Source organism: Cnephaeus nilssonii (genome assembly GCF_951640355.1).
Source record: "Cnephaeus nilssonii genome assembly, chromosome: 12".
Lineage (NCBI taxonomy): Eukaryota > Metazoa > Chordata > Mammalia > Chiroptera > Vespertilionidae > Cnephaeus > Cnephaeus nilssonii.
Genome location: NC_137083.1, coordinates 66,286,669 through 66,310,737, shown reverse-complemented (window position 1 = coordinate 66,310,737; position 24,069 = coordinate 66,286,669). Strand labels below are relative to the sequence as shown.

The window sequence follows — 24,069 nt, the reverse complement described above, 5'->3', positions numbered from 1 at the left end:
TAATTTCCAGTTTTTCCCATCTCTAGATCCTTCCTATCTTGACATTTTTTGAATCAAAAAACTTTAGCTCCCTTACTACTTAGGGACTAAAGCTCAGCCTCTAAGTCTGATTTTCCAAAACCTGTACTCATTTTACGCTTCCTCATCATTCACTATCTCCTCAAGCAAATACAGTTCTCAGTTTTAGCCAAGCCAATCTATTCAATACTTCCAAATACTCCATGCAAATTTTCTACTTCAAACTTGCTCCCACATTTCCCCATACTTCAACTGAGCTGCTCCCTTGCTTATGACAAGCCTCACAATGATGTATCCCAGTGACCCCTCTTTCCTCTCTATTCAAATTTTTATTATAGACTAGCTTGTAAAACATATTTTTTTGTGTGCATAGTTTTTGTGTTCCGCAGCTATGTAGCAAGCAACGAAGGGGTAAGAACTGAACCTTACTTACCCCTTCTATGTATTTCAAGGTACTGGGAGGTTATTATGTACTCAGTAAGTCCTCAATACTTGATCATGATGATAGTTCATTAATAAAAAGTAAAGAAAATCATTTGAGTTTCTGACTAGCTTTATGCATTGCTTATAAATCAATCAGCTCCATTATTATGAAAATTTCTTAGATATTTAGGTATCCTCTGATATTTTTATGGCAATAAAAGTATTCACCATACTAGAGGAAGCATTTCACTTAAAATTTTTAATTTTGGAACCAGAGGTATAATAAATAATTTTGCCTATTTTTTAATTCTTAAAAATACTAGATAATTTTAACTTCTCCAAATCTAATATAAAAGTTTACAATGAAATTTGAAAAACATTTCATTGCCCTAAAGTTATTGTATATTTGGCTCATAATAATTTCTATCTCCTCATATCATTTTTAATAGCACATTATATTGCTGAATGTCTTTTCTATTTCCTTGTTGTTTCACTTTATCTGATATTTAGTGAATACTCCTTTTACAGGGACAGATTTCTGTAGTAAATAAGTTTTAGAAAATCACTATGGCAGAGGAAGCAAGTGGCCAAGAATATTAAGGAACAATTAAAGTAACAAATAATCATAGTAATTGAAATATGAAGTGACTATAAACCTTTCATTTGATTCTATTTTCTAAAGGGGGCTTTTCTAGATTGCCTCTCTAACACTGATTCCAAAATGAAACTGATGTTTCCTTATTAATTTCATTTTCTTATACTGTTATTATAGTGCTGTAATCTTCTACTTCTTCTAAGAATACTGATATGGATAAAAGCAGAATATACTTTTGTTACACTGTATTTATGAATAAAGTTAAATATGCCAAAATCTTCTAATTACTAAACACTTAAAAATACTTAACACTTAAAAATACTAGACTGTTCAGTCATACACCAATAAAAAGTGTATTTACAGTTAGTAATATATGTTACTGTAGACAAGAATGTATGAACTTGTTTTGCTTCCAGAAGCTTTACAGTAAAAGTGAACTCTATTAATAATGCTGGGTTCTCATCTATTGGACAGAGTAATTTACACGAAGCTCAACTTTATCTGCTCTTTCAAACTTTAACTTTGAATCAGTCTCTAAAATAAAGTCTGTTCACTGTAACTATTGAATCTAGCACAAACTAAAAATTTTAAAAACCGTTTTTACCTTAAATAAGCAACAAAATGTAACAGCTAAATATCATATCACTAATAAAATTTCATGTAAGAAATAAGGTTCTAGTTGGAATTAATTTGTCAACAAGAGAAACTCTTAGAAACAACTCCATCTTAATTAAAAGGCACCATACTTCTAATAAGCCAAATATTCCTTGCAATCACAAGAAATAATTCATAATAATTCAAATTAGTTAAGACTGACAATCCTATTACTAATGCCTTTTAATGATATTCACCCGACTTTTCAAAGTAAAACATTTATTAAATTGTTATGCTTTGAAAAAGGTTAGTAAGAAATGGGAATTTGCAATGAAATTTCTGATTATCTACCTTTTACTTAGATATATATTATCTTTGTCTCTAGTGTGCAAAACACATGTATGCCAAAATTAACAGAAGGCTATTCTTTTCCTGCTACAGAGTCCCTGGCATCTAGAATAGTTATAATGATAGAATATTAAAGCTGGAAAGACTGGTGTTATCTTGTCCAAGCCCTCATTTTCAGATTAGGAAAATGAAGTTTAGGAAGGCAGAGATTCTTGTTCACGTTCACAATTAACTGGTGGTGGAGCACAGACTAAAACCCAGGAACTCTAACTCTTATATTATACCAGAATCCCTTTTTTCCTCTTTGGTCAGGGGTGCTAAGGCTGCCTAGAATTCCCCAGAGTTCAGTTCCAGCTACGGCTTAACTCTAATTTATAAACTCTGTAATTAATTGACATTTAAATACAATTGTGAGAATTTGCCTAAATCAAAACAAATACAATATAGAGTTCAAATTTTTTACTTTAAAACCTTCTTGCCAGTAACAGGAATGGTACTAATGATGGCATTCTTTCATATGCTTTTCCAAACTCCCCGAACACTTTGTGTCAGGCACTCTAAGTGCTTTACATATATTACGGCATTATTTTCTAAATCCTTGACTAAGCCCATTTTACAAATCTAGACACTAAGGCTCATACTGGTTAAGAATTTTTCATGTATTATAAAGCAGTGATTTTCAATGGGTGTGCCACAAGAATTTTTAAAACATGCAATACCTGACTATTTAGTCAAGGGCAATGACCTCTTTTCAATTAGATTGTCAAATAAAAAAAGTGACAACAGCCAACACAACAATAGCCATCCTATCTAATAAAAGAATAGTATGCAAATTAACCATCACTCTGCTACACCCACAAGCCACGCCCACCAGCCAAACAGGAGTGAGTATGCAAATTAACCCAACCAAGATGACTGCGGCCACAGAGCGAGCAGGAGTCTTGGGTTTCCTGGGCAATGGAGGAAGCTAAGCTTTCCACACACCCTGGCTGGCCAGGCCTCCACTCAAGACTACAAAGTTTCAATTATAGAAGATAAATAAATCCCAACAAAAATGGCTGTGGCCACGGAGCAAGCAGGAAGCTTGGCTCCACTCAAGGCTACAAAGTTTCAATTATAGAAGATAAATAAATCCCAGATACCAGGGCCTCCGCTTGGGTTGCCGGGGGGCATGGCCAGCCTGCAAACCACCACAGGCCCCTCGCCCAGGCTGCCCCACACCCCAAGGGAACCCCCACCCTGATCCGGGACACCCTTCAGGGCAAACCAGCTGGCCTCCACCCATGCACCAAGCCTCTATCCTATCTAATAAAAGAGTAATATGCAAATTGACCATCACTCCAGTACACAAGATGGCTGCCCCCATGTGGACACAAGATGACCGCCACAAGATGGCCAGCAGGGGAGGGCAGTTGGGAGGGACCAGGCCTGCAAGGGAGGGCAGTTGTGGGCGATCAAGCCTGCAGGGGAGGGCAGTTAGGGATGACCAGGCCTGCAGGGGAGGGCAGTTAGGTGTGAGCAGGCCTGCAAGGGAGGGCAGTTAGGGTCAAAGAGGCTGGCAGGGGAGCGTTTAGGCATCAATCAGGCTGGCAGGGGAGCGTTTAGGCATCAGTCAGGCTGGCAGGGGAGTGGTTAGGAGGTGATCAGGCTGGCAGGCAGAAACGGTTAGGGGCAATCAGGAAGGCAGGCAGGCGAGCAGTTGGGAGCCAGCAGTCCTGGATTGTGAGAGGGATCCCAGATTGGAGAGGGTGCAGGCTGGGCTGAGGGACACACCCCTCCCCCCCCCCCCCGTGCACAAATTTTGTGCACCGGGCCTCTAGTCCAGTATAAAAGAAATCAAAATTATGCCTATTTTTTTTTTGTCAGACCTGCAAAAAATCTATTTTTGGTGTGCTGCAGAATTTTAGTAGCTTATATGTACCATGAAATGAAAAAGGTTGAAAACCAATGTTATACAGCTAAGAATAACAAGAAACAGGATTTATAACCCAGATCTGGATTCTTCTAAATGTCTACTCTGGCACTTTGTAGTCACCTTTTTCCTCTATACTAGGCAAGATTGCTTTCTCAGCTTTGTATATTCCAAAGCCCATGAATTTTTAACCTTTTTCCTTCCACATTACTCAAGGTGAAATACATTTCCACCCCTAACTCCCTTAATTCAGGCCTTCATCAACACAATGACCACTCTAAGCACCCTTCCCTCAGTCTAGACCTATTTAAGGATTTAGAACAGAAACAAGTAATTGTTGGACACTTACTGATACTACCTCTATCAGTAGCAACATTAAACCACTTTGTTTCCCTAACAAATAAAGACTTTATTAGTAGAACATTAGAAATGGAAGATCTTAACAACCTGATGAAGCAATAAGAAATGCTGAATGAGCTCCTAAGTAATAAACAAGTTAGCAATTAGAACAATTCAATGAGTATTCAGTAATCTGTATGCTAGATGTTATAAAAATTATATAGAAAACTACACAGGCATGAAGTCCAATCTCCCAGAATTATATACAGGATGAGAAAACAAACACCTAAAGAATATAAGCAAGTGCTAGGAATTAAATGAAATGAAGATTAAAGTTGGTTAATAAAAATGGTATCATTAAATCTTGAAACAAACAAACCAGGTGAGTAGGACAGGGAAAGGTAACTGCCAACAACATTACTAAACCCCAATCCTTTTAGGCCAGAGATGGTTGGTTGCAGAGGGCTAGTAAAAGGTTTTTATTTTTTCCAACCCTTACCTAATTTCTTACTCAGGACTATATATTAAACTCCACTTGGCAAGAGAGCACATACTCACTCTTTATAGAATATAAGTTAAACCATACTACATGAAAGACAACAAAACTAACTATAAAACAAAACCTGATAATCTTGTTTTAACCCTTTTTAATTATTCTAGAAAATACTACCATCTAATGAACTATTTACTTTATGTGGAAGTACATAACACATATATTACATATGAGTAGCTCTGTGCACGAATCCATGCACCAGTAGCTCGCTGCCGCCCTCCAGTAGCTCTCTGCCTGCTGCCCTGTAGCTCCCCCCTCCCCTCCCCCCTCATAGCTTGCTGCCCTGTCCCCTCCTGTAGCTCTCTGCCCCACCTTCCTGCTGATCCATGATCTGGTCATTACGTTGTCAGTCCTTATGCTTCAGGGCATAACGACCATTTGCATATTACATCTTTATTATATAGGATAACTTTAAATGAAACTTCAACTTTCAAAAAATCTATTTTTAAAAACTAAAAAAAAACAAAGATTTACTGAAGATTCACCTTCTCCATGAAACCAGTCATCAATACAGTCTCAACTGACATCTGAGTATATTTTCATCTAGTGAGAAAGTTCTGCATACTCCTGCTGGTGGTTATACTTGTCTTTATACCAATTCCCTTCCCCAACTCCTTTTATCTGAAGGGGAGGAAATCCTACTGAGGTCTTTTAATTATCCTTAAATTCCTACCAGCACTGCCTTAATTCAGGCCCTCAACATATTTCACATTGACTATATAAACACCTACCTGACCTCCTTTGTCTTCACTCTCACAATCCTCAATCCACCTCCTATGGTGCCTCCCCCTTCCTCCCTAAACTTTCTAAAAGCCAAATCTGACCTTGCAGTGTAATACTTGAACTGTATCTCTCTCACATCTATGAAATAAATACACATTGATATCTTAAAGGGATGGAGAAATGCCATACTAAAATAACTTGTTTTAACTTAATTTAACCTTAATTCACAAAATATAGACCAAAGATTGAGGGGAAACCTATTAACATTTCCAATGTGCTTCAGGATTACCCTATCAGAAAACTGTGGACATCAGCAGTGGTTCTCAAACTGTGATAGATGCCAGTCTTCTGTTAAGCCTGCTAAAAATCGAATGCCCAAGTTCCACATCAGACCCACTGAGTTTGAATATTATCTAGGAATTCAGCCTAGTTCTATGCATTTGTAATATCATCTCCACATAAATCCAATGCAAACTAAATTTGAGAACCCAAGCAGAAACCCTCTTTGCTCCATAACATACTATTATTAGTAGGTCCCCTGACTTTCCAAGCTGTTTCAGACCTCTCATTAACCTGGGGGAGTACCCACTAATCTTAAATATTTAAGTATACACCATTCTAAAAAAGCTTTTACTCATCCTCTTTTGGTCCCCTAAATCTTTATAAAAATAATAGCCCATATATTTATATAGTCCTTCTAATCCACAACCCCACTGCCCCCATAAGATGGTATCCCTATTTCGGAGATAAGAAAACTAATTTGAGGACAGGGAGCTTAACTTGTCCAAAGTGACCACATGAGTTTGAACCCCTGTCTCCTGACTACAAAGCAACACATTTTCCATTGTAACATGCAGCTTCTTACATATCACTCTGAAGTATTGACTTACACATCAGTTTATACATTTGCTTCCCTTTTTTATACACAAAGCTTCTTGAGGGTAGGCATGAACCCTGGGTTGACCTCAACATTTAGTTACTCAATACATATTTGTTGAGTGAATGAAAGACTGAAATGCCTGAGAGCTGGCACTATAACTACTCCTCTGAATACAGTTGCTTAACAAATTTGGTCTGACCTGTAAATCTTATTGCTGAACTTTTTTTTAAAAATGAAACAATGTATTTCAGTATTATCTTAAACTACCAAAAAAACAAACAAAAAACCTGCATAGTCAGCAAGGGGGTGGGGGAGGGGCAGTGGGGGAGATTGTTCCAAAAATTAAAATATCATTCTTACTTTACTCTCTAGTAACTGGAAATGTCAAATATTAAAGTAATCTTTGCAATAATTTCATACCAGGAGAGCAGGTAACTATAGCAGTGTGATTTTAAATGATAGAAATTCAAAAGGTAAAGTTTATTAATAATAAATGACATAAAGAAATTAAACACTGAATACAGACAGTTTATTTGGTAATCCATTTATGCTAACTAGTAAAAAATATTATCTTTATCACCGTATTCTTCCACATCTGTCATTTATTGAAACCAGTACTCCTTACAGGTAAGCACAGAGCAATTAGTCAGTATACTTGCAATGTCCTTCCTGCCTAAAGCTAATGTGTTTGGTATGTAAAACCAAGTACATACAACTACTTTCTGACAGCAAATGTAATAAACCAACAATGTTTTTATTTTTCATTTGCAGATAACTGAACATTTAAAGTGCTAGTGATTTACCTAAGTTGAAAATATGCAATAAATTAGGGCTTAAATAAGAATCTTAAACTTTACATCAATTTTGGGTTAAACAAAAGTTATTAATCTTTTAATACCACTTCCAGAAATAAACCAATAACAAGAAAGAAAAACCACTTCTAAAACAACGTGATGTAGTGGAAAGGACAAGAGCCTCGGCATCGGGAGTCCTGGTTTCCTAGTTCTGGCCACATTACTAAATTGCTGTGTGACTTAGGGTTCACTGGCACAGTTTTCTCATTTGTTTACAAAAAGCTGGGGGGTGGGGGAAACTTGATTGTCTTTAGTTTCCCAAAATTCCCATTTTAAGCCACCTCTCTTATTTCATTCTTTCCATAAGTAAACTCAACGTCTGTCCTTTAAGATCTAACTTCTGAAATACGAAACACATCTGAGTTGAATGTACTGATTCAATGTCCAATTGGATAGGACGGGATACAAAGGGTAGAGACTCCTATGAAGTTAACCATTAATGCAGTAATTTTCCGGAAACTGTCAAAGCCTAACTACTCCTAGGCAGGTGTAGCCTGTTTTGACACATTGACCACTACTCTGCAAAGATGCAGACCTGTTCCATGGACATTTTTTGTAGGTGTTTCTTGGGTTCCAGCGGCACCCACCCTGCAGGTGCTAACAAGCAGCGAGGGGGAGAAAGGGACCCACGCAGCGTTTCAGCAAACTCAGCCACAGCTCACCCAGCCACCGCAGTCGGCAGCAGCTGGACCAGGCCTGCACCACGGAACAGAGCCTCCCCACCCCCAGACGTGCCAGCAGCCAATGTAATGAATGCTTCCGTCAACAACACACATTCCCCTTCCCACAGCGGAACTGCTTGCTCCCAACCAGCCATCTGGGGTCTGAACAGGCCGCACAACACCAACCTAAGAACCATTCGCAGGCCCCCAAAGGTCAAGAACTACTAGAGTTCGGTTCCCCTGCACATGGTTGTGGGGAGAGCAGCCCCTCCTACCACCAAGGTAAAAAAAAAAAAGAAAGAAAAGAAAAGAAAAACCAGTGGGGAGGAGAGTAATAACCAGGCCTCGGCGAGATTCCTAGAGAAATAAACCCCGTTGCTCTGCAATGGGAAGCAGGAGCATTGCCTGCCCTCGTCCTGAACCGATGCACTCGACTTCACTTGCCTCCTGAAACCCTAAAGTGGGATTAAAAACAACTTTATGGTCCGTTTCATTCATATTTGGGCTTCTTTTTCCGATCGACCCACTGCGGAGACCTCTGGTATTGTGCAGACCAAGCGGTAAGAGGTGAAGCGAGGGCCAGGACAGGGGCCCGGTGAGAGAGACCCAGCCGCTCTTGCAAGGAAACCGCGTCGGGACCTCCCTGCGATCAAGTTTGAGCCGGCAACAAGGGTGCGGACCCGGCCGAGCGGGGCTCCGGGACAGGCACTCCCCACTCCCGGGCAGCTCCGGAGGCGGCGTCCGGGGCCGCGGCCCCGCACCGCCCGCACCCGGGCAAGCGGACCTAGGGAGCGGGGCCGGGGCGCCGACGCGGGGCCAGAGGCCGGGGGAGGCCCGGCCGGCAGCCCGACCCTCGGCGCGCTCCCGCCTCCTGCCCACTCCCACTTCCCGGCGTCGCGGGTCTCGGCCACTGACCACACATTTCTTGCCGAGGAAGGTGAAGAGGGACTCGTTCTCCTGCGGGGTGAGCAGCAGGGACCCCACGTTGGCGACCCTCCGCGGCGGCGGCTGCTGCTGGCCGGAGCTCATGGTTCCGCCGGCGCGGCTCGGAGTCCAGGGCCGTCTCCTCCGGCGAGTGGGCGAGCGCGCGTTCCCCTCGGTGACAGGGGCGGGAGGAGGGGAGTCACAGGCTCAGCATCTCGCCACTCCTCCGGCGCCAGGAGGCGGCGGCGGCCACGGGAAGGAGGAGCCGGCGGCGGGCCGCGCGGAGAAAGGGGGGAGCCCCCAGCTCCCGCCCGGCGAGGCTCTGGCCGGTGGGCCGCAGTCCTCGCGCTCCGGCGACCGCGCTACACTCCCAACTCCGCCAGCCCTCCTCCGCCGGCGGCGGCCGCACGATCCAACATGGCTGCGGGGCGGGCGAGACCACGGACGCAGGGCGCGGGGGAGCGCGCCGGAAACGCGCGGCTGCGGGCCGGCCGGGAGGAACCACCCCGTGCGCCGCGGGTCTCGCCGCGCCGCCCGGGCCCCGCCCCCTTCCGGCGGAGGCGTGCGCCGCGCGGTCCGACGGGGGCTGCGGTCCTGGAGCGGGGCCGGCCCGGTGGGGTCCGCTCTGGGACGTTCCGGGCTGGCGGCTGCTGCCGGGAGGGAAGGCTGGTCGCCGCCGCGGAGCTGCGGGCCCCTCTCGGACACGCGGACGCCTTTGCGAAGCGCCCGTGCGGCCCCCGGCGCGGCTCCTGCTTCTGGGGCGCGGCCGCGGGACGTCACTCCGCCGTGGAATCCGGAGGCGGGCGGGACGCCGGGGAGAAGCGCGCTGCCCTGCGCCCCGCGCGGGCTTCGGTCGGAGCCGCAGGTGCCTGGGCTTCCTTCCACTGTGTCCGGACTTGGGTGCCGGGCGTGGAGGGGCGCCGGGCCTCGCCCCGGGTGGTGAGCGATCCTGCGGCTGGTGCTGCTGCAGAAACAGACGCGGCCGGGAAGGAGTCCTCCCGCGTCTCTCTTAGGGGAAAAGTATTTGTAACGTTTAAACTCAGGCTCTTCTCTTAAGGATCCTGAACACGTTTCCCTCCCCTGTCTGGTGAACTGGAAAATATTCATTATTTTTCTTTTCATCTTTTTGTTTTTCTTAAACCCCGAAGACCTTGTTTTCTTTTTATCCAAAGTGATTGTGCCCGTTTTGGAATGTCACACAGGAAAATAACATCTGGTTTAATACTTAGAAGTAAATCTCAAGAACTAAAAAAAAAAGAAAAAATTGTATGTCTCAGAATATTAAAGGTTACCTAAGAGGAACCCTTTTGTTCAGTAAATTAAATACTAAACAACTGTTGTCAAACGGAAGTTTTGGAATATGGGTATATAAATACTACCCACAGCAGTGAATTTTAGACTAAGCATCTGACTTAACCCGCTTTAAACAAATGAGCATTTATTGCATAAACTTTAACCATCATGTTTGCTAATTATTCAATTTCAATAAAAAAGTTACCATGTATTAAACTTAAGACATCTATCCTATGCCAAATCAAATTTGGTAAAACTATTTGATTGTAACATCTCCGATACAATACAAATCTTGAAAGTACTACAGGGATTGATAAACCATTGATCAGTGCACTTCGTGAAAGTATAAAAATTAAACATTAAAGCTGTCCTTAATAACATTAGCCAAGTAGGAATAAATCTGCAAAGGAATAGGAGATCATGTAATCCTTGGAGCCCTCACATAAAATATGGATATTTCAAAATTACACTTGATTAATAATGTTAGGGGAAAGATGACTTTAAAAAAAAGCAAGTGGGCCCAGGCTGGTGTGATTCAGTTGGTTGGGCATCGACCTATGAACCAGGAGGTCGTGCCATTCCCTGTCAGGGTACCTGGTGGGGAGCGTTCAGGAGGCAGCAGATCTGGATGATTCTCATCATTGATGTTACTATCTCTGTCCTTTTCCCTTCCTCTCTAAAATCAATTTTTTACAAAAGCAAATGGACTTTTTATTAAGTAATTAGGTTTATAAACGCAGTGGTAGAAATGTAAACCTGGAGTTTTCTCTAAATTACAGAGCTAAATAAATAAACCAGAAGCTAAAGCAGATTGTCTCTTGAATCAAGCTTGAGGTCCTTATACATTCAAACCACAGTAACAGTGGAAAGCATTACAGATTCTTGTGGGATGATAGGAATTAGATCCCTAATATCAAACCTGTGAACCAGGATAGTAACAAAAATACAGGCTTCAGATAGGCCTGAATTTGAGTTCTTGTTCTACCACTTAACAACCTTATGGACTGTGGATAAGTGCTTCTCTGAGTCTCATTTCCTCATCCATAAAATAGAAAATAATTTTTATTTAATAAAGGTATAATATAAATAGAGATAATTAACTCTACTTCAAAGTTGTAAGATTTACCAAGACAACATGTAAAATACCTGATATATCATGGTTCTCAAATATTACTCATCTGTCATTGACCATTATTGTCTATAGCCTCTGCCTCCCCTTGGCTAAAGGATCAAAGTTGTGTTGAAATGGGGATTTTATTTTTTCTAACCTTTGTTCTATCTAAACCTGATACTTTGAAAACTGTCCTTCATATTTAGAATTCTATGTAATTCTCCAAATACATAGTGATTACTTTGGGCTATAATTCCTTTGCCAGCAGAATTTCTGATTAGGCAATATATTATGCCAATAGGCTATATGTCCCAGCATTCCAAAAGTACAAAGCCTTTTAAAACTAGAAAGCTAAAGACAGAATCATATTAGTTTCTAATTAATAAAGACCGAAAGATAGCAATTTTTATGCTACAATGCCAGCTTTAAAACTTGTCCACTGAAAGATGTGGAAGAGGGTTAAGGAAAAAAAAGCTGTGGGAGGATGGGTGAATGACAGTAGCTATGAGTTGAAGACTCCCACACAGAGAACTATTGGGTTCCAATCATTTCATAACCTCTTGTTAGCTGACACTATTTGCTTTCATTACTCCCCCCAACACCCCCCGGAAATTTTAAATGTCTTATCTATTTCTAAGTGAATTTTATGACTATTTGCCATTTGTTTTTTTTCTTTAGAAATGAAGATAGAAAATTATAACCACCAGAGACTTTTTTTTTCTCAAGCCCAAACTATTTAACTTTTCCTCAAAATTTTAAATATGGTATTTTGTCCACAAAATTGCAATTTAAGTTCTTATTTCCTGCTCAGTCGTTATTTTTGCACTTATCTGGGTTTTTTCCAGCTCCTTGTTCTTAAAATGTGGAAAATGTAAGCATGAACCCTATATTGGAAGTAAGACTTCCTTCCTCTTTGGAACACTTGAACAGGCAATATTTGGGGTGATTCCCCCTCACAATGCATACAAGCATCTTATTTTTCCATGTCCATCCTGAGACCAAGCAGTACTGTCTGTATTTGTTTCAAAAGTTTTAGCAAGTCCTTTCTTCCTTTCATTTTTGATAGCATATCTTCTCTTTGTCAGAACATAAGACATCTTTCTGTTTCCTTTCTCAAGTTATTTTCTTATCTCAAATTCTTTTTAGAGATTGGATTTGATCCAGGAAATAAGGTTTCTATTTCCCTTCAACTAAGTTTGTACGCTAGATTAAGAAGACTAGGAATTTTTATCTTTATATACATACTAGAGGCCCAGTGCATGAAATTCGTGCATGGCGGGGGGTCCACCTCAGCCCAGCCTGCACCCTCAACAATCCGGGACATCCCTCTCACAATCCTGGACCACTGGCTCCTAATCACTCACCTGCCTGCCTGCCTGGTCGCCCCTAACTGCCCCCCCTGCCAGCCAGGTTGCCCCCAACTGCTCCCTCCCTGCCAGCCTGGTCTCCCCCAACTGTCCCCTTCTGCTGGCCTGGTCGCCCCTCACTGCCCCCGCCCCCCTGCCGGCCTAATCGCCCCCAACTGCCCCCCCCCCCCGAACTGGCCTGGTCACATCTTACTGCCCCCCCCCACCCCTGCTGGCCTGGTTGCCCCACGCAGCCCGCTTGTTCAATTGTTTGGTTGTCCCTCACTAACCCCCCTGCCAGCCTGGTCATAGGCAGCCATCTTGTGAGGGCATGAGGGTTAATTTGCATATTACCTCTTTATTATATAGGATAAAATGAATATACTGTATTATGACTATTTCTTCCATTTGACTTTCCTTAACTCAATTAGAATCTACTTAGGACTTTTATTGTCTTCTTTCTTTGCTGTAATCCTTTAAGGTGAAGTCCTCATTTTAACAGAAAACATTAGGGTAGTTTATTTATAGACATGAGGGCAAATTTTCAGATGCATTCCTACTGTTATCATTATACCGTGCACTTTCTTCTGTCCTGATCCTTTGCTAATACAGCACACTTTTCTTCTTTACAAATATTATTGTTTATGTACTGTTACAAGTCCTCCGAAACACCCTGTTCCCCTTGCTAATGTTAATTAAAAGGTAGTGACGCCCTTCATTGTAGGGCAATGTAGAGGCAGCTACACCCAGGGATCTATGCCATTCAGCAGCCATTGTAGCCATAATTACTGATACTGGCTTGACTATGGCAGAACTGAGCTATAGAGCCAGCAAACCTGGAGACAGAGCTGAGCTATAGAGCCAGCAAACCTGGAGACAGCAGGAGATGTCACTTCTCCCGTGCACCCTCCGAGTGCCGTGGGTTTAAAATGTTCACATTGTAAAATATCTGTGTACATTTTTATGTAAATGTTGCATATGGCAGTTTTTTAGAGAATTTGTCCTAGTACTTGTTTTCCCAAGTTAAATGTTCAATGTTTTCTTTTTCATTAACTAAAATCTTGAAAAGTAAGCTACCAAACTTTTTCTCTCCTTCTCCCTTTGTAATTCATTTCACAAAGCCTCTTTGGGGCTTTCTTTTTTAGGAATACATAGCTTATTTACAGCCCACTCTGATTTCTTATTGATGTTAGTGAAAAATTGAATTCTTACTCATGCTAGTTCATTACCAGTGATAGTTACCACCAATTACTACTAGTATATGGCCTAGTCTCCAGATACCTAGTATGTACCTTTATTTAAGAAATGATTTGAAGAACTAAGTATGTTATTAAGTATGTTATAGTTCCCAGAATGCTACTTACTGGTTTTCTCATCTCTGCTCCTTAACTTTAATGAATATTAAATGGCTCTCAGTTTAATTATTCCAGATAAGAGGGAAAAACATTGGCTTCTTTATTATAATGTGCTCAAGGACAATTTGCATTATGGAGGAGTTGGCAGTGTGAATACTCATGATGATTTATAAAAGTGATATATGCACATAACTTTAAAAATAAAATAGTACTACAAAACTTAAACAAACAACAAAAAAACCACAAAACAAACAGAAGCTCCATTTACTCTCCCCAGACACTTCTTCTTTATACTTTCTGCTAGAATTTACCTAGGCACTTCTAAATAATATGGTAAGTTGCTATGTATTGACCAATTAATTTAAAGCATTACCTATTAACTTCCTATTATAAGTGGTGAGAATTCTCTCCTTAAACTACCACTTCCTCTTTTCTCCTCCCCTGGTATAAGTTATAGTACAATTTGCGTTTTAATTATTATTACATAGAACAATGTATTCTCTAGTGATACAAGTCTTGCACTATGACTATAGTTACATTCTTGTACCACTTTAGTATTTTGTTCTTTTTCCCCCTTGATATCATCTTTTTTTGTTTAATTTTTTCATTTTTTTCTATATTTTCAACAACTATAAACTCTCATCTCATATATTTTCCACGTAATCAAATGTATCAGAAATATGTTAGATCCACTTATGTTTTTTGTTTTTTTAATCAGAGACTTCCCAACGCCCTCCATGCTGCTATATTAATCTAGATATGCTGTCTTGGCTACATGGCTATTGTCTGGGGTTTTGTGTAACCTCTATTCTGTGTTGTACCTCTATGTCTTGGATCTATGTTATATATGTTGCTTTATTCCCTTGTTTTGGTAATATATACTTTTTTCTAGGGAAAAGATGTATACAAAGTAACATTTTGAGATCTTGTATATCAGATCATGTCTTATTCTAATTCTCATCCTTGACTGATAGTTTAACAGGATATATAATTTCAGATTGAAAATCAGTTTACTTCAGAATTTGAAGGTGTTATTCCATTGATTTCTAATTTTGAACATTGCTGTTGACATACGATGATGTTATTTTGATTCTGATCCTCTGTGTATGACTTTTTATTATCTCTAGAAGTTTTAAGAATATTTTGTTTGTTCATGGAATTATGAAATGTGATGATGTTCCATATTGGGATCTTTTTACGTTCATTGTACTGGATATTCCTAAGGCCCCTTCTATCTAAAATTCATGTATTTTAGTATTGGAAAGTTCTCTCGTGTTATTTCTCTCTCTCAGATGCCTGTTTGTCAAATGTTAGACCTCCTGATTCATTCTCTATGCAACTGGAAAGTACCCCTGAGTTTCACTCTGGAATTACACCAGTGAACTCTCATCTCTAGACACAGACACCATAAATTCACTGTTAAAGTTGGGAACTAGAAACTAGAATTTCTCCTGGGTTTCTAAAAGCTGCGTATGTCTTTGCCAGAATGGATTCCTTGTGCCACCTGCTTCTTTATGTATTAGAAATCACAATTGCCCATGGGGTTGACTGTTTAGAGAAAAGTCAAATACTTGTATCCTAGCTGCAAGATAGCCTGAGATTTCAAGTGCAACTTTAGGGATCTACAGATTCACAAGATCAGAAATTCTCTGAACATAGGAAGGCTATTCATAGGCACTCATTAAGTTTGGGGAGAGGATGGCAACAAATAGTAAGAACTTCAAGGAATTGAATGTGTGGGCAGAAAATTAATTTTCCTTCTACCCTTCTAAGTTCTTCTGACTGGAGTAATAATCAAATTAACATGAGACAGATTTACAGGAGAAAATGACCAAATTTATTATGCTTGTACACTACAGAGATTCCATAAGAATATGAGACCTTAGGACGCATTTGGTAGGTAAGGCTTATATGCCATTCTGAACTATGGAGAGGGAGGCAGGGTCTGGGACTACAGAGGGAAAGCAGTCAATTAACGGATAGACAAAGGAGCAAATATTTGGTAAACAAATTCTTGCTTGGCCACCCAAAAACACTGGGACATGGAAGTCTAGCAGATTTTGTTTGGTTTCTCCCTGTCTGTAACATTTAGTTTATATTACGATGATAAGGTGCTAGCTCCCTTCCTTTAAGCAGGTCTTTCTATATAAATTCTTTTAGGTAGGGTCAATGTTTCTTCTGAATTATTTGTTTGTTTGTTTGTTTATTTATTTATTTATTTTTGTTGTCAAATAATCTTTAATTGAAACATTTTCCTTTGTAGTTCTTAACTAGCCAGACATTCCACTGCACCACTGTTGATATTATCTATGATGTCATGAGGGTGGCGGCCATCAACATTGAGGCCATCAACATTGCAGCCCACAGACGGCAGCTCCCAGGATCTCTTTAATGGTTCCAGAGAGTTCTCTAGCTAAAGATCGGTATCGCATCTGTCGGGCAATGCTGACAATCACATCAAAAGTGATATTTCCACTGTGCTTAATGCTTTTTTGCTTTTTTCTGTCTCTTGGCAGTTCTTTAAGGGCTTTGATGATCAGGGCAGAGGCAGAAGGCACTACCTCAATCTGGGCCTGTCTCTTCTGAATGGTCAGTTTCACTGTAATCCTCAGATCCTTTCAGTCACTGGTTGCTTTGACGATGTCATCACCAACCTCTTTTGAAGATAGGTCCAGGGGGCCGATCTTGGGGGCCAGGGCAGACATGGCACCCACTTCCCCACTGGTGCACCTCAGATACATGACTGATTTCATTGGGGTTGAACTTCGGCGGCATGGTGGAGGCAACTGATGTCAGATGAACCCGGATTCAGGATGGCTGAAGAAAGTTGCACCTGAGTCTTCTGAGTCTTCTATTTCTTAAAAATAACCAGCTTAAAATAATATCTCAAAATTTGGGGGTGGCAGACTTTGCTTCCTTTCAAATGACTGGGATGTCTTTCTTAAAGGCAAAACAGTAATATATTAAACATAAATAAATTTGCTTTTTAGTTTTATCAAGGTGATAGTGTTTTGTGAACTGCATTACATGCATATCACATACATGAAAGAATTGTAAAACTTTGTCTCTATGAAGTAAGCAGTCATTTTATTCATTTTTTTGAATTTAATAACAGCTAGCAGTGTTTTGTTTCCTGTACATCAACTAGGTTATTTGTCTTTGGAAAGTTAGTAATGGTTAAATGGGTTGGGACTATTGTTACTACTGTAATTAGCTAGTTATTAATAGTAATTGGAAAGGAGCAAAGGGAAGGCCAGGCATTATAAGGGTGGCCATCTGGGCACCTTTATCGGGGAGCTGCAACTTTACCCTCCCCAGGGAACCGTGAGTCCATTGCCTGCAAATCACTGCGGGAAGGGACTGGACAAAGGGGAGGGTGGGCACATGCACAGTAAAGTTGAGGAAAAACACTTGCCTGTCAGTCTAGCCTGGGAAACCGTGGATTGGCTAAAGGGGATGGAGCCACTGCAAGTACACGAAGAAATCTTAGATTAAAATCCCCAAAGAATTCTCTCTCTCTGTTCCTCTGGCTTTGCTCCTGCTTCCTTGCACTTGCCTGTATTTCTTCCATAACCATGTGGTGCTAGAGGCCACGTGATCCATGGCAATGCAGACCCCCCACACAATGGACTGCAGCTAGAAACAAGCTAAGCGAGTCATTCTTGACTGGACTGTGCGAATATAGGACAGAAACTCTGAGCAGTGGCTTTAGTCAGGAAAAGGGGCTGCGGCTCTGCTGAAAACACAGCGCACTGTACTTCTTCCAGGGTGCGATGGAAGGAGAGAAGGCCTTGGGAACTCGGGGGTTTAGTTCCATGCAAATGAATACCGCTCATTCTCCCAGGCGAGTCTCAGAAATCCCTTTTCTCGTGACATTGCAAGAAGCCCACTCCCACCAGCAACAGGAGGGGACATGGAGGGCACCCCACCGATAACACTAAAAGTTCATACACTTTTATGTCATTTATCTATGAATAGCTGTTTAGCTGATCTATTAAAATTGTAGTATGTCATTTTAATATGTTGTCAAAGCCAGTGATATACAGATTTACCAGTTGGAACTTAAAATTACCTTTTAAATGTTTCTTTCCCCCATTAGCCTGAAGGTTCTTTGACTGCTGGAATCAGGTCTTATTCATTTTTATATCTTCTTCTTAATATTGAACCTATACAATATTGAGTGTATATTTGTATGTCAAGTGATCATTTCTGATTTAATATACATATTTTAGGAACAAAATATATATTTTTATAAGGTACACATTTAGTTAGATATGCTCTGAAGTCAAGAAAACGTATAACCACGTCCAAACTCTTCCACATAGTACTAAGCATGTAATAATTCTGAGAGCATCTGGATAGAAAATACAATATGCAGAAACCTCACACAACCTAATGGGAGCAGAAAAGGGGGCTGTAGCTAATAGCAATAGACAGGGATGGTGTCCACTTTTTTAAAATATATTTTTATTGATTTTTTACAGAGAGGAAGGGAGAGGGACAGAGAGCCAGAAACATCTATGAGAGAGAAACATCGATCAGCTGCCTCCTGCACACCCCTACTGGGGATGTGCCCACAACCAAGGTACATGCCCTTGACCAGAATCGAACCTGGGACCCTTCAGCCCGCAGGCCGACGCTCTATCCACTGAGCCAAACCGGTTAGGGCTGGTGTCCACTTTAGATGGCCCAGCAAACTAATTCAACTCCAGAACATGTAACGATTTTTTTTTCTCGAGCAGGCTTAGGTATCCAGGGACCCAGTTTGAGAGGAGAAATGTGGGGTATATTGTCAGGAACTTCTGCAAATAATAGTTTTCAGTCTGATACAATTGCCAGAATAGTAAATCAAGGCTTGACTTCACCTGGGAGAGCAACTCTGAAAGCAAGTCCAGTACCCAGGAGTATTGGACACTGGAGTGAAAAGAAGAACCAGGATAAAAGCAGACTGGCCATCCATAGGAACTGGGGAAGATAGACCAGTATTTCTCAAAATGTGGTTCCCCCAACTGATGAGTAGCAGTAGCTTCACTTGGGAACTTATTGGAACTACAAATGTGCAGGCCCCACTCTTGAGTCCGAAAGTGATCAGGAACGCTGGTGGTAGGATTCAACAATTTATGTTTAAAAAGCCCTCCTGGTGAGTATGATGGACTGACCTTCCAGGTGATTAAATTCACCTGTACCAACAAACACCTTCCTCCCTCTCCCCCAGCACAGAAGACATAGCATTATACAGATTGTATGTGAATCCCATTCCTCTATTTCTTTTTGGGGAGGGAACTCATAAAAACCACTGGGATTTATTCTTGTCAATTTAAGGCCAAGATAAGGTAGAGTCTGTACACACAGTATGTTCATTGTTCACACCTGGCAAAACAGCTTCTAGGGCAAGCAGATTAGCTGTTCTGAGTTTATATTAACTAGCCATTCCACCTTAGTAGAGTCACAACTTCTGAATACTTCGATTTACTGATTTGTGAAATGAAAGGAATGAATGAATGATTGCTACGGTTCTTTTCAGCTCAAATGATATAATCTCATTCCTTTTTGGATTTAAAAGACTTTCAGCATTTTAAAAACTAATGTGTATCCCTGGCTGGGTAGCTCAGTTGGTTAGAGTGCTGTCCGGATACGCCAAGGTTTTGGGTTTATCCCCAGTCAGGGCACGTACAAGAATCAACCAATGAATGCAAGAATGGGTGGAACAACAAAATCTCTCTCTGTCTCTGTGTCTCTCTCTCCCCCACCCCTTTCCTCTTTCTCTCTTAAAAAAAAAAGCATAAATAAAATTATTTCTTTTAAAAGTAATGGGTAAAGTGGCAGTGCTTAGGAGAATGTAAACAATGTTATTTTTTTTCGTTATGACAAATACCATTTTGGTGGTAAGCCCACTTCTATTGGAATAGGGAGCGGTAAAAATTATAAGCCCCTGAGCATAAAAATCCTACTATGAATTACCTCAGCATACAGGAATGCATAATTGGTGACTATAGTTTCATGAAATTATTGATCTAATATGTATCATTTATATTCAAAACTGGATTGTATAATACTTGATATTTGTTATGCCTCTCAATTCTCCATGGCTAATAGTTAATATTATTAGGTTTTTTACTAGATAAGGAAAAACAGTGAACACTCAAGTAATTTAGCCAGAGTCAGTGGTCATATTAGAATAAATTCATTGTTCCTTGTTTGAAAGTCATTCAGTTCAATAGCTTTGCTTTGAGTCAGTGTGTCAGAGGTGGAGAGCAATTATGCAGTTCAAATGTCTCATTCACCTATGCCTAAAAATGGAAAAGGCAAAAATGTAAAACAATATATGGATATATTGGTGTGTTACATTGCAACAGGCGTTGAATAAAATTTCATTGAGAGGCAGGATAATGTAATGAAAATAATGCAGGCATTCTAGTCAGACAGACCTACATTGAAGACAAGCTCTACAGTGGTCAAGTTAGCTTCACCGTACTTCAGTTTTTCCTCTGTAAAATGGTGATAATACCCATCTCATGAGATTGTTGTAGGGAATAAACATGAAATAATGTATGTAATAGTACCTACTGCAAAGCCTGGCACTTAAAGGTGCTATTACTACTAAATTGTAGCTGTTACTACTAAATAGAACTACACTGAGTGGCCAGATTATTATGATCTCTGAATGCATAATAATCTGGCCACTCAGTGTGCAGCGTGTGTGTGTGTGTGTGTGTGTGTGTGTGTGTGTGTGTGTGTATTAGAGGCCCGGTGCATGAATTCGTGCATGGGTGGGGTCTGGCCAGCCTGGCCAGGGGGAGGAGACATGGGCAGTTGGCTGGCCTGCCTGCTGGTCAAACTCCTGGTCAAGGGGACAATTTGCATATTAGCCTCTTATTATATAGGATATACACTGAGTGGCCAGATTATTATTTGTTCAGAGATCATAATAATCTGGCCACTCAGTGTAAAGTCCAAGGATTTCCCACAAAAATGATTTTCAAGAATATTAGATCAAACTATTCAGCCATACTTATATACTTTAAACACACAAACATGTCTAGCCTGAAAATGTATGAAAGTTTCAAGCTTATTTCCCTGCTCTGTTCTCTCATTTCTTGAGTTTCCAATACTAAAAAACATATTTTGGCCCTGATTGGTTTGGCTCAGTGGATAGAGTGTCGGCCCTGGGACTGAAGGCTTCCAGGTTCGATTCCGGTCAGGGGTGTGCGCCTTGGTTGTGGGCACATCCCCAGTGGGGGGTGTGCAGGAGGCAGCTGATCGATGTTTCTTTCTCATCGATGTTTCTGGCTCTCTGTCCCTCTCCCTTCCTCTCTGTAAAGAATCAATAAAATATATTTAAAAAAAATAAAAATAAAAAACATATTTTGCCATCTCATCAATAATTACAAATCTGCCTATTATTTTAAGATTGGAGCCCTAAATCTTAATACTAGTTTACTGAATATAACTTCTTGTATAATTGTGACTATCTTTCTCCAGAGTCTATTTATTTGTCCTTCTCTAGAGATTAAAGAAATCATAATTAGTGTTTGTATTAAACCAGTTTTCCTAGAAGCAGAACCCGAGACAGGGATTCAGGCCCATGTGATTCATTGAGGGCATGTTCTTCCGGAAACACTTGTAAGGGAATGAAGGAGACTGCATAGGGGAGAGGAAATAGTCACGCAAATGACATCTGCTATGTCTCAGGTGAAGGCTACCTCTAGGTTGATCACAGAAAATGAGGCTCTGGATCATAAGTCATTCCACAGAAATGTCACCTTGAGGCAAGAGGATTAACTTTTTGTATGCCATTTATCACACAGCCATTGGCTTTGGGAGGAGGGAGCGGTTTGGGTGGTGGCTCCCGATAGCCAGGACAGTGCCAGATCTCTGGAGAAGGGAGCAAATGTGAGCCATTAGCAGGCAACACTCTCAGCAGCGGGGAGCTGGGTGCAAGGACTGGTCCAGGGGTTGTCGTTCATTTTACTGGAAGGTTTCCAAGTCTATGATTTTTCCTTTGCACTCACAGCATGTCAAATGGCAATAACTAGGCTTATATGAGCTGAAATCTAGTTCACACTGTGCTGGCCAAGTTGTGTGCGGGCCCTAGCACTCAGAGGAGAGACCTTTGGCTAATTCCTACAAAGCACTGAATAGACTAGTGACAACTCTAAGTGTAAGCCGCGATTGAAAGGTCTCAATGCTGCTCAGCAGGGTAAGGAAGGCAATACTAATGTTTAAGGAAAAATAATACTCGGATACAAACTGTTCTGTCACTTAAGTCTAATGATTGCATCACTTAATCTTGATTTCACTTACAACTAGGGATACGTTAAAAACAAACAAAAAAACAAAACCTGTCGCTTCTTAGTCCCAAAAGCACGTGCAGGCTTGTGTTAGTTTAGGTTTAGATTCTTGCTTCAGCTCTGACTCTGTAGTGCCCTGAGACTAGAGAAACGTCAGCAATCAAAAAAGAAAAAAATCTCAAAGGCTCTGGTCCAACCAGGAAATCAGAAGTTTCTTTAAGATTTTAAGACAGAATGAATTTAATTCAGGAACTTGTTCCCACAGGTGATAGGAATGCTGAAAAACTAGGAAGCTATAAAAAACAGACTATCAACAGTAGAAAGTCTCTGCAGACGTGAGGCTGGAGGCGGAAAGAGAGAAGGTGGAACCGGTCACCTTGCAGTAGCTGGAACCACAGCTGGCCTATTCTATGCTGTCAGGCCCTCACAGGAAAGAGGGGAGCACTTCCTGATTTCTCTCTCCCGTCCTCCAGTCCTGCCAGTGCCTCCCATTGGCCAAACCCAGCTGGAAGTCAGCTGATTTGAAGGCTGGGAATTTTACATTGGAGGGGTCACTCCCCAATCTCTATAATGCAGGACAGAGCAGAGGAAGGGTGAGAAATAGGTTTGAGAACAAATTCTCAAGGACAGATGCAATAGTTGCTGACATAACCTTAAAAGGTTGTATTGGGTCTTCTGAGTTTCCAATCCCAGCATATATCTCCTTCAGAAAGAACAACATAGGTATATTTCCAAATTCATTTTCTCTTGACTATACTTCTCCCATTCAGAGTTTCTGCTCATTACTAGCCTTCAAATGACTTACCTATAACTGGACTCCACATGTCATCTTTATTCTTCTACATTTTCCTGTAATAGATACCTCCTCTTCCACAAAATCTGATGTTCATGCCCCTGAGTAGTGGCAGCCACATTTACCAGGTATATTTTGTGACCTTGCCTTCTGGCCATAGCAGATTGGCCTGGGAGTGAATACCTAGTGTCTGCTAGACCAATTGAATTTGTCTCCTGAGATCTGAGAACCATACGCTCTAAATGTTCATGTATGCTAACTGCATGAACTAAAGACATATAAACACAAACAATGTGGGGTGGCCATTTTCTACTGTGTGCACGAAAGATAAAATAATTCTCAGAGAGAAATCAGAATGAAGCAGACTTACAGCAAGAGGCATAGATGGGAGACATGTGACCCCCTCGTTCCCTCCCTAACCCCCCGCAGAGAGAGACACAGGAAAAGTAGTCTGCATCCTACTAGCTTTCCCCTTACTAGTTTTCATCTTTTGAGGTGCCAGTTTCACTTCCTGTTCTTAGATTCTGAGAAATACTCCATTATCCTGTGTAAATTCCTAGTTTTTGGCTTATTCCAGGGGGTTTCTATTACCTGCAACAGAAGGATCTTTGATTAAGTTAACATGTAAAACTAATCTGATGAAATTAAGTTACATATTTGCTTTCTTGCATTTCCATTTCTTCTCCTTTCAGATAGTTATGAAGATCTAAACAGTGGAATATCGGTGCTTTTCTTTCCCCCTGGGTACTCTTCATACTAAAGCTTTTGCATGCTTAAAGTATGTTCAATTAGACTGGGACTTTGACTTTACGAAGGAGGAAAATTCATCAATAAGCATTAAAACTGACTTGGTATGTTGACTCAGTTCCTACATAATGATGGTATCTACACGTATACACATGTTAAGGATCTGACACATAAGGCGAATGTGTCATCCTGTCACAATTTCCTGTTTTAATGCAGACGCAGACAACATCCCAGTCTTCCTCAGGCTTTCCAAGCACCATGGCGTTTACTGTGTCAGAAGGGACAATTGACAGACAACTTCACCTCAG

At 41.0% G+C, this 24,069-nt stretch overlaps 1 protein-coding gene and 1 pseudogene across 2 annotated transcripts in view; both read right to left on the bottom strand.

Annotated features, from left to right (window-relative positions):
- Positions 1 to 9,326, bottom strand: part of WASL (WASP like actin nucleation promoting factor) — an 89,257-nt gene extending 79,931 nt beyond the window's left edge. Inside the window, exon 1 of the mRNA XM_079786437.1 lies at positions 8,817 to 9,326. Within this exon, the coding sequence (XP_079642563.1) occupies positions 8,817 to 8,930 (114 nt within the window). The 5' untranslated portion in view covers positions 8,931 to 9,326. The remainder of the gene's footprint in view (positions 1 to 8,816) is intronic.
- Positions 9,327 to 15,577: 6,251 nt separating this feature from the next.
- On the bottom strand, positions 15,578 to 18,329 carry LOC307107853 (large ribosomal subunit protein uL11-like; annotated as a pseudogene). Its single transcript, XR_013815275.1, has 2 exons — positions 18,003 to 18,329; positions 15,578 to 16,870 (listed from the first exon to the last, which is right to left on the bottom strand). The product of XR_013815275.1 is annotated as a large ribosomal subunit protein uL11-like (transcript).
- Positions 18,330 to 24,069: the final 5,740 nt, after the last annotated feature.